The following is an 11,441-nucleotide window of genomic DNA, read 5'->3' as shown; positions in this document are numbered from 1 at the left end:
CACAACAGATAAAACCACAGATTTAAAACAACAACACACCAATAACAAAGATACAATAATGAATGAGAAAAGTAAGAAGAAAAAAATAAAATCAATATAAATGTGCCATCACATTACTAGGTACCAAATGCCACTTTAAAAAGATGCGTCTTAAGTCTTGATTTAAAAAGGCCCAGGTCAGTAACGATACGCATCTCACTGGGTAACTTATTCCAGAGCTTAGGTCCAGAAACCGAAAAAGCGCAGTCACCCCAGTGTTTCAGTTTTGACCTGGGCACTTCCAAGATAAGTTGATTAGATGACCTCAACATCCTACCATAATTACGAATAGTCAGCATGTCTAAAATGTAAGATGGGGCAAGGCCATTAAGAGGTTTAAAAACAAATAATAAAATCTTATACTTAATTCTAAAGTGTACCGGGAGCCAATGGAGAGAATAAAGAATCTGAGTTATGTGGTCTCGTTTTTTCGTGCTCGTTAACAGGCGGGCCGCTGCATTTTAGACAAGTTGGAGACGGTCAACAGAGGACTGGGAAACACCAGTATACAGGGAATTGCAGTAGTCCAGTCTAGAGCTTATTAAAGCGTGAATAGCCTTCTCAAGGTAATGACGGTTTAAAAACGATTTTACCTTTGCCAGAAGGCGCAGTTTGAAAAAGCTCAATCTAACAACATTATCAATCTGTTTGTTGAATTTAAAGGAACTATCAAAAATCACTCCTAAGTTCCTTACCATCTGTCTGGCCGTTGGAAACCAGGGACCAAACCCATTAGACACAGATTCTCCAAACACAATATATTCAGTTTTATCCTTATTTAAGTGCATAAAATTTTGGGCAAACCACTGCTTACTGTCCGTGATGCAGTCAACTAAGGTACTATGTACATCACCAGGCTTCAATGGCAGATAGATTTGCAGATCATCTGCATAACAGTGAAAAGATAGGTTGTGTCTGGCTATAATTGACCCTAGCGGTAGCATATATAATGAAAACAAAATAAGGCCAAGAATGGAGCCTTGCGGGACTCCACAGTATGTAGGAGAATAGCACGGACAAGCACCTCACACCGCGAGCGGGCACGCACGCCACACAGAGAAAAACGTGAGAGAAAGGAAAAAGAGACTAGTTGTCTGGAGGTTAATCAGTTGAGATCATGTGTGTCTTTGAGAACTGTAAGTCATATAACTCATGTTGTCAGTTCATTTAAGCCTGTTGTTGTATTGGTCTGTAGTTCTTGCAAATTTAAAAGTTAACTGTTTGTGTTCTTCACCTGTTACCTAGGTTACACCTGACTGTTTATTCAATATTATGGCGATTGTGGAACGACCTAGCTCATTAAGATAATGTAATTAATAGTGGGTTTATTGTTATTATTTACTGGCATGTATGATTCCTAGGCATTGTGTATGGCAGCCTTTACAATGTTATTTATTTTATTACCACATTAACAGCCTTAGCAGAGCCCATGTTTATTCTGATGCTTGATTGTTATAAAGCATCAACAGAGAGAAGTTGTCTACGTCCGTGTTTTAACAGACACACCTGGGCCAAAGTTGGAAACCAGATCAGCTTTAAATACAGTCCTTATCTAGTCCTCACTAAGTTTAAAGAATTTCACTGGAGTTAGTTATTATTTTTGCCTCATTAATACCAAATTAAATCTAATTGGATGGGAATATACACAGACTTCTCACAAAATCACAACTGAATTCATATCTTGCTACTTGGTCAGAATCTTAATAACCTGGAGTCCCAGTCTCTGTCACAATAAATAAGATATATGTTTTAGGCCTATTGGCAGACAGCCATTTAAAAGGTAGCCAATGACATATAAAGAACCTTTATTCCATGTCCACTGTAGTTTCTCAGCGTGCTCTCTAGTAACATTTGTCTGGTCTAGGTAGCTTTGTCATTCGGAAGGCTACTTTTCTTTTTATACTTTAAGTAAATTTCCAAGCCTCTACTTTTACTTGAGTAAAGACGTTAAATCAGTACTTCAACCAGAGTATTTAACACAATTATCTCTGTACTTCTACTTGAGTACGGGAAGTGAGTACTTTTGCCATCTGGTGTGTGTGTGTGTGTGTGTGTGTGTGTGTGTGTGTGTGTGTGTGTGTCTTACTGTCTATAGCCTCCTCCACCCCCTTCAGCCTTGCGTAGGCAGTATTCACATCCAGAGTGAAGTTATCCAGCTGTTCCTGGCTCAGCTGGCGGTAGCGGGTCTCCTGTTCCAGCAGCTTACTGCCCAGCACCTGAACACAACCCGCAGCAGAGCGTTGAAGGAAACAAGCCAGAGTGGACGGGTGGATGCCACAGGCACCAAGCACTTTCTTGCCTTAATAATTTTATGAGGTAGTATGTGATCCTAGAATAAAGTACTGATGTCAAACACATCATGTACTCATCTGCGTGCTCCAATATTTGAACTGATATGCGTGTGAAGAATACAGGGCAGTGTGGAGACCTGCTCAGCATCAGCTCGCAGCTCCTGCTCCTGGACTTTGAGGACATCTTGGACGTGGTCTTGGTGAGCGGCGGCCTGACGCCGGAGCTGAGTCCTCATCTCGGCCTCCATCACTTCCCTTAATTCGGACAGCTACACACACAAGCACACACACACACACACACAGTTATCAATATTGTTTATTTACATTGATAGTCGTCTATATCAACAACATTTCATTTCCGCCAAATGACCCTTTTTTTCGGCCAGACGTCCTTTACCTTGGACTGCGGCTAACTGCTCTTATGGGAAAGGATAGGTAAAATAAGCCTTGGTTTCAGCCCATTCCTTTTTGGGTTAGCTACAGTGGCAAATTGTAGGAAATAACAGTTTCTTTTAAATATGTTAACTGAAATAAAATTATTCATACTCATTTATTTTTCATTCAGACTTGTATTTTAAGTTTCTACTAGAACAGGTTCTGTCTGAATAATTTTGTATTCACCCTCTGTCTGAAATGCTCTGTTTTAGCGCCTGTCTCTTTAAGTGTTTCCAGGTCTTCTTTATCTGTCTTTCTGCACCGCCATTGCAGCCGGGGAATGACTGTAATGGCACTGTAGTAGCACTTTCTACCTACATATGGTATAGTTGGGACATCAAACTGTACAGAATTCCTCAGGGCTCGTTTAAAAAGGCCTGAACCCTCGTCTGTCCCTTGCATACCTTTCTCTCCTGCTCCAGACGGGTTTCCTCCTTGTAGTGCTGCAGGGCAGTGGTTACAGCTTTCTCCAGGGCCTTCTGGTCCTCCAGCCTCTGCTGCTCCAGCGACGCGTCGATGTGGATCTGCTCTCGGACTCGCTGCTCAGCCAGCTCTCGGTTCAGCTGGTCAATGCGACGGTGTGCATGGGCAATCAGGGCGTTGAGGTCATCCGCTGACAGTTTACCAGCTAAAACACAAAGACGCAAAGTTCTTATACAAATATGTTTATTTCAGGTGTTTCTCTTAATCACAGAGAGCACAAGTGTGTCCCAACTCCATCTGATACAGTAACGGTATAGAGGATACACGATTTCAAAAATGCCACATACATGCATGCAAACAAAAACATACACACATCCCTAATGTTATGTCCGCGTTTTGAATTTCAAACAACTCAACTGTCAACTGAGGGTCAACGCAGTTAGACGCTGCACCAAATGACGAGCTAAGAAGAACAAACAGGAGCGGGCTGGCCAGCGTTAAAGGAGAGGGACACGCCGAGCCGACAGACTCCAGGCAGGACTCTGACCAGGTCGGTCGGGCGGCCAATTTCCATTTCAATTTTATTTATAGTATCAATTTATAACAAGAGTTATCTCGAGACACTTTACAGATAGAGTAGGTCCCAAGGACCCAATAGTTCTAGTAGTTTCCTCCAGAGCAAGCAACAGTGGCGAGGAAAAACGTCCTTTTAGGCAAAAGCCTCGGACAGACCAGGCTCTTGGTAGGCGGTGTGTGACGGGCCGGTTGGGGTTAGAATGGTGAGTGGCAATAACAGTCAAAAAAAAAAAAAACTTAGCTATTTTAGTTTTCAAATGGATGAGTAAAACCAAGCTCTGAATTACTTTTGTTAAGTCTAGCATTACGACCGTTTCCCCCAGGGTTGGATATGCCGGGACGGAGCATCGTTTTAACATTTACGGCCCACATGGGCTAGCCTGGTCCTACCAGAGGGCCTGGCCACTCTTTATTGACAAGTGTTAACTTCCTTGAAGGCGGGTACTCTGTTGAAGTTTAAAACTATTGGATCTGCCTAGAGCCACTCTGGATCAGCCTCAACCAATCACTAACGTTTGGCTGAGACGTTGGCTTAGCATCGCTAACGTTAGCCTTAGCCAACTCCTTCACCACTAACAGAGCGAGCTGGAAAATCTAACTTTTCCTGAACCCCGTGGGAAAGGAGGGCCACAACATCATGGCCCCCAACAAAACTCAGCAAAGACTGTTCTTGCTCAGGCTTTAATTTGTGGATCTTCTGCAGCATTGCCACAACAGACCGAATGGCCCCGCTCGTATCATTCTCTCTGCGGTGGGCTGGGTGGGATGCAGGAGCTTTGAGCTTTGTGTCAATATATTAAAAACAAATAAAACAAATTGAGAATGATGGAGAATGACAGATGGGAACCAGGGACATTGCAGTTCGGAGTTGGCGCCTTCACCCCAGCAAACTAGGGCGCGGCACAATAACTTCCATTTTACAGAAAAAAATAACATTCACACTTTGCATAGTTTTGTCATAAGTCACAATCACCTATCCCATTAACATGTAAACACTACCTGTTTAGTACCTGTAAAGTACTGTTTACAGCACGCTTCACGCTGAGTTAAATGAGGACATATTCTGGATGGTTCTTCCGGATACTGAATCGTATCTGCTTAAATTAAAATATGGAAGCAATCCAACATCGAGGTCAGCTAACAGTCTAAGACACAACTGCAGGGTCTCCAGTTCCAATTTGGATTGCAACATTTGTCAAATATTAATTGTTTCCTGGCACTCTATTATCAACTATCTAATAAGGGTGTGTGTGTGTGTGTGTGTGTGTGTTCTTACTGAGGCTCTTCCAGTTGGCCTGGATCTCTGGAGTTAGGCTGGTTACTTCCCTCTGGAACTGTTGTTTGGCTTCATTAACCAGTTCACTGTACTGGGAGACAACCTTAGCTTCGGACTCTGCAGACTGCACCTACAGACACAAACACACACAATGTTTAGTGGCCCAAAGAACTCACAATAACAATATTATCACGATAGCTTTAGAACATCTAAAAAAGTTAAAAAAAATCTGTCAAATTCTCAAACTTTGGGCAGCAACTCAGCTAATGTGAAGAATGTCCTTTGCTGAATAAACAGCCCAGATCTACTGATACTAGAATGAGTAAATGTCACATTATCTCATTAAGCGTGGCCCGGGATTGGAACTTTTGTTTTGAACTTCCTACTCCAAAGAAACATTTTGGCGAGGGACAAACTGGCATGGCTGTTTTCAAAGACCCCCAGACCTCTCACCTTAAGATATCTGAATGAAAATTGGTTCTATAGGCACCCCCTCCCCTTTATAGACATGCCCACTTGTATGATAATCATATGCAGTTTTTGTTTTTCTTATGGAGTACAAATTATTCAAAAATTTTGTATTTGAATATTTCTGCATACTGGGGTCCCCAAACAGTCTTGGCGTTGCATAAATTGTGTCTGACTGGAAAACTGAGGCTCTTGTGAGCCTATTTCTAGTTATTTTTGATGATGCTAGTCCCACATATCATTGTGCGTAAATTCTTTTTACTTATTTTTTAACTTGAGCTGAAATTTGGCTTAAAATAAAGGATAAGTACCTTTTTTTTTTTTAAACCTGGGTCCTATTTTCTGTTTTTATGTCACTGAAGTGACTGATGGGAAAAGACAACGACAAGCTGGATAATCGCCCTATTAACTTACATTGTAGCTTGTTTCACCGCTGCCGACTGCAGCAATCTCGCTTAATACTGGACCAATGTCCAAGATTGTTGTTCTCATCAGTCACTTAGTTACAAAAACATAGGTTAAAAATAACGGTTATTACCCTTTAACTTCACCTTTCAGGTTGAATTGTAATAGTTTTGGGGACCCTGAGATTATTCTTTGTATTAACCGTACAAACATGAGACTGGTATAGGTCTGAACATCAAAATGTAGAATTATCCCTTTAAAGTCTTTTCCTATGGTTGTACTAATAATGTACAAAATAATTTCCTTACCTTAGTGACCACTTTGTCCAAGTCCACCACCATGTTATGGAGATTCTCCTCTGCTGCTAAAACCAGCGGGCGAACAGCACTCACCTTAAGCCCTTTAGACTTGTCAATCACTGACTTGAGACCGTTCAAGGCTTCACTACAGGGAGAGACAGACGGGAGACACGGGGTGAGGAGGAAAACTGCTGCGAGATCTGAAAATGAGTACGGCTGATTTTGGAACAGAGGCTTAGCAACCCTTCTCTGGGTGTATACATGTTCACATGACAGGTGACTGATCAATCGCAATAGACTCAAGCTACATATATACTATCGTATCAAACAAGGTGGAAATGTAACACTTAACACACTCGTGTGCACAGCTGGCCTATGAGTGGGCTTTATGGATATTTATATTGGCGTTTACATGGCAAATAGAGGTGCTGCATCACACTAATGTAAAACAGTATTTAAAATATGATACTGCCATGAAGCAAACACTGTCAAAGTGGTTTAATCCTCCCAGAGATATTAGAGGAGAGCACGCACATTATGTACTGTAAACAGTAAATCTCCGATGGCAGAATATGTCACGCTATGGTATATTGTAATAACCTTAAGACCAAAAAGGGTCAGGGTTTGGGTATTGTTAGTTACTTTAATGAAATATAATGTTAGGTTTATCAAGCTTCTGGGAAAATAAGCAGTCATGCTTTTTCAGAACCCCAACCACATATCTAAAGACGGAGAAGATTGTTTAAATCCTGCAAATACAAGAAGAAATGTGTAATGATCGGGGTGTGTGTGTGTGTGATAATATTCTTACTTGGCATTCAACAGAGCAGTTTCAGCGTCAGTCAGGGCGCAAGTTCTATCAGCTATCGTAGCTTCTAGCTCCTTCCACTGGGCCGACTTCTCCTGCGGTGGGACCTGCATTTAATCACAACTGTAATCACTCTACTGCTAAACCTTTAGAAGTGTCACAGCACAGGGACTACTGATCACATGTTTTGTAGTTAGGTCTAGGGGATTTATTTACCACTAACTCCTACGGCAATACCTCGGCATGAAAATCATTTGGGGAATTTAAGAATTTCTTTGACTCTGACTCTTGTTGCTATGATTCCATAAAGGATAGATTTGAAACCGATTCTTGATACAATAAATGGAACGGGGCACTGGTTTCAGGCTCTTACTCCAGTTTAGTGTGTGTCTAGTCTGGCTCAACAGATGTAGATTGCCGAGCTAAAACTTGCCATCCGGAGCATCCCTCCCCTTTACGCTATTTATTTTACGCCCAAAATAGATAAGCAGTGAGATAGGAGATAGGTCTGAATATGCAAGACTACAGACTGCTGAATTGTAACATGAATTTAAACATTTTCAAACATGTTTGATTATATTTTTTTATTTGCATTAAGAATGCCTTGCACAGGAAAAGACACCCAATGCAATCAAGGATAAAAACACAATAAGTCCAGGACTTATTTCCATTGTGGTCCTCAACACATAACATCAGGGCAAGACAAGACACTTACAGCCACTTATAAAGCCAAACACCGGTCCAAACCGGTATACTGAAAATTACCAGTAGGCGCCACACTTGATTCAGCCGCCGCTACTTATTGATACTGAGAGAGGTCCTGAATGGGCGTGTACAGACTCCAGTCCACTTGGTGGCGGTAATCCACCTAAGCCTTTAATCTATTTCCCGCAGTTTTTACCATTAGCCTGGACTTTTTCGGCTCACCTCTTACTTTAACTTTAAATCCAACCATGAACTCTGTAGAAAACAAACACAATGTGCGCCATTCCGCCTCCCACCTATACTGATATGGTAGTCTCGCTTTGCCAGATCTTCCTCCACAGTGCTGTAGACGAGGGTCTGACTAGTCTACAAAGCATTCTGGGATGGGAGAGAAACGTGCTCTGGTTTATTAGTATTTCTTTAAACCAATCAAAATCATCAATGACGGTGATAAGCGATGCATGGAGCAACTGTAACACTGCAAAATAGCCTCTGGGAGGAAAATGTGTACGTTTCAAGGTAGTTTTAGTTGTCAACATAAGCTCAGATTGGACAGATAGTCCATAGGGTGCCGACAGATAGTCCAATCTCCTCAGAAATCTGAGGAGCAAGTAACCACAGTCTTTCGGTATAAAAAAAAGAAGAAAAAAAAAAAAGACATACAGCGGAATGTCCGACGGCAATGGAAACAGAAGTAGAAGATCGTGGATGTAGACTACCTTAATGGCTATTGAGAATGAATTAAAGTAGGAACACCGCTGTAGCACCGCTACTGTCCAACTCTGCTGCTTACTGATCAGATACAAGTTGGATATAGTGCTGAGGCGGTGTCCACGTAGGGTGCTGATGTAGGCTACCAGAGAAATCCAATCGTTACAAAACTTTAATCTTTGGCTTTTGTAATGAAACAAACTGTGGACCAAGGCACTTTCTTTACCTGATCAGAGTTTGCTAAAGGTTTTGTAAAGTGTTGCACTGTGTTTTGGGTCGTTGGCCTAATAAGACAAACTACAACTAACTTGAGTGTGTCCGTGCTGTACACGGTCCCTGTGCTGTGGAGGGGTACTGCGGGAGTATGGGTACGGGAACCCGTGCTACGAGCCATCCAAAACCAACATTAGAGCTGTGCCCCACATACTTTTCGGTGTGTGTTGGTCTCTGCCAGGGTTGTCCCTTGTCACCGATTCCGTTTATGATTTTCATGGACAGGATCTTAAGGTGCACCCGAACAGAGGAGAGTGTCCGCAGTGGGAAACTCAGAATTGTGTTCCTGCTCTTTACAGATAATGTGGTTCTACTGGCTCCATCAGACCGCAACCTCTAGCATGCAATCCAGCAGTTTGCAGCCTTGTGTTAAGCAGTCGGGATGAGAGTCAGCACCTCCTTTGATCTGAAGTCTGATGCCGTAGAGCTGTGCCGGAAAACGTAGGATTGCTCCATCTGGGTGGGAGAGTAAGTTGCTGCCCCAACAAAAGGTTTCAAGTATCTTAGGGTGTTGTTCACGAGCGAGGGTAAAATGGAGTGCAAGATGGGACAAGTGGATTGTCCCGCTGTTAGCGCAGTGATGCGGGTGTTGCACCGGACCGTTGTTGTCAGAAGGAGCTTAGCTGGAAGGCCAAGCCGAATCTACCAGTCAATCTATGTTTCAACCCACACCTATTAGAGAAGCACAGACATCCGGAAGGCAGCGTGAGGTGGTCCCCGGGGAGGTTTTCCGGGGACGTCCGGCTGTCAGGGGATCCTGGGGTAGGCCCAGAACATGCTGGAGGGAGGATATCTCATCTGGCCTAGAAAGCTGGTCTGTTGACACGGCTGCTCCCGGATAAGCGGAAGAAAATAGAAAGAGATCAAGGTTTCCCCCGGAGAAGTTGGGGTTTTTTTGGTTTTTTTTCAAGAAAAGAACCCAATCACACACTGAAAACAACATGTAGAGCCCAATAGTTTCCTTGATAAAAAAATCATGGAAACGCAAAATTGCAAATTTTAAACTACTACTAAAAGCAAACTGCAGATCTTAAAATACATCGTATTGCAGGCCTGGTGGCCTACCAGGCTTGCAATACAATGGGGGGAAACCCTGGAGAATTATCAAGCCCCTGCGTTCTGATGAGCCTTTAGATCGTCATCTCTGCCATCATGGTGGACAGTCAATGCTGGTTATGATGGAAGTGAACTGTCCCAGCCCTGATCATTATGTAATTGGAGGATTTTGAGTGCCAGCTCTGTGCTCCAACAACTGGCTCTAACACTAAAACGCACCAATTCACAGAAACCTATTAGCATCTTCCACACCTATACCAGTCTGTTTGTAATCACACCACAGCCTTGTGTTCAGTAGAAGTGTGTTCTGTACCTCTGCTTCCATGGCCTCCTTCAGTTTGTGTGTGTGCCGTGCAATAGCCTGCAGGGCTGCCTCCTGAGCTCCAATGGCCTGCAGTGTAGCTTTAGCCGCGCTAGCCAGTGAGTCTTCAAGACTGGCTGATACAGCTGCAGGACAGTACGACACACAGACAGACAGGGAAACATCAGCGGTTGACAGAGAGTGTAGAGTACGATGGAGAGTAGAGACAACAGATTGCTAAAAGGTACTAAACCTAACATAAATTCACCAGTTGGATTTTTTTAACGTCACAGGGAGTTTGTTTTGCATTATTTGCCAAGAAAGAATTGTGAGTGATATTAAGTGAGAATCAGTGTCAGTTGCGCCCCACATGTGGGGGGGTTGCAATGGGTCAAAGTGCCCTTTTTTGGCCGTATTTTTGTCCGTTTAAGGAGAATATCTAACAATAATAACTACCTAGTTAACGAGTCTCCTCCAGGATAAAAACAGCCAGCAGGAAGCAAAAGTTTGGGGATTGGCAGCTAACATTGAAGCAGTGAAATTCCGCGATAACTGCACGAGCTGCACTTGTTTTAACAGGGCACACACTTAGAGTCATCATGTGAGAGCCTTATAGCGTCACCGTTTCAGTCTCTAATACACAAGAGATAACAGCAGCAGTTCTCTGTAGGTTAACAGGAGAGTGAGAGTGTGTGACAGAGTGTCCTTCTCAGCAGGTGAGTTATCATCAGCAAAATCTATGTATGTCCTAGGCTATACAGTTTATAGTGAGGTAAGATGTTTTTTGTTAAAGCATATTATCATTAAAGACGTCGATACATTTCAGTGTTTTATATTGGGATATGTATTAATATACTGAATTGTGACTGCTCTCCTGCCAGTCAGTCCTACACTACATCAGGTTAGTCACAGTGAGTCTTTTCCTTGCTGTGTCATCACATTTTGCATCTTGCCATGCTAACATGTTTAACCTAATTTCCTCCTGATATTCTTTTTCATGTCTATAGTTCCAAGTAGCATGTGAGTCCGGGCAGCAGCTTGCTCCTACAATCGGGCTTCAGCCGGGCCACTAATGGCGTTTTTCCATTACGTGGCGCCTCCTTGACTCGACTTTTTGGGTTTTCCAAAAGTCCCTGGTACCTGCTAACAGGTACTTTTTTTAGTACCACCGCAGGTAAGTCAAGCAGGTACCAAGACTCTTGACTCTGCTGCCTCCATATCTCGGGAATCCCACAGATGGTAGATCTCGCTGTTCTGATTGTTTAAAAAATAAAATTTTAAACTTTAACCCAGATTTTACAGTGGGTACGGAAAGTATTCAGAACCCTTTAAATTTTTCACTCTTTGTTTCATTGCAGCCTTTTTCCAAAAATCA

General features: G+C 42.7%; 1 protein-coding gene across 2 annotated transcripts in view; it reads right to left on the bottom strand.

Moving 5' to 3' along the window:
- Positions 1-11,441, bottom strand: part of immt (inner membrane protein, mitochondrial (mitofilin)) — a 21,160-nt gene that overhangs the window by 1,848 nt on the left and 7,871 nt on the right. For both annotated transcript variants that reach the window (XM_034882837.1, XM_034882838.1), the window contains exons 7-13: positions 10,079-10,212; positions 7,024-7,127; positions 6,222-6,357; positions 5,041-5,170; positions 3,170-3,393; positions 2,468-2,599; positions 2,126-2,255 (exon numbers count right to left, since the gene is read on the bottom strand). In XM_034882837.1, the coding sequence (XP_034738728.1) occupies positions 2,126-2,255; positions 2,468-2,599; positions 3,170-3,393; positions 5,041-5,170; positions 6,222-6,357; positions 7,024-7,127; positions 10,079-10,212 (990 nt within the window). The remainder of the gene's footprint in view (positions 1-2,125; positions 2,256-2,467; positions 2,600-3,169; positions 3,394-5,040; positions 5,171-6,221; positions 6,358-7,023; positions 7,128-10,078; positions 10,213-11,441) is intronic.

This window comes from Etheostoma cragini, chromosome 10 (assembly GCF_013103735.1).
Source record: "Etheostoma cragini isolate CJK2018 chromosome 10, CSU_Ecrag_1.0, whole genome shotgun sequence".
Classification (NCBI taxonomy): Eukaryota; Metazoa; Chordata; class Actinopteri; order Perciformes; family Percidae; genus Etheostoma; species Etheostoma cragini.
Note: the sequence above shows the minus strand (reverse complement) of the source record. Positions and strands in the feature narration are given on the sequence as shown.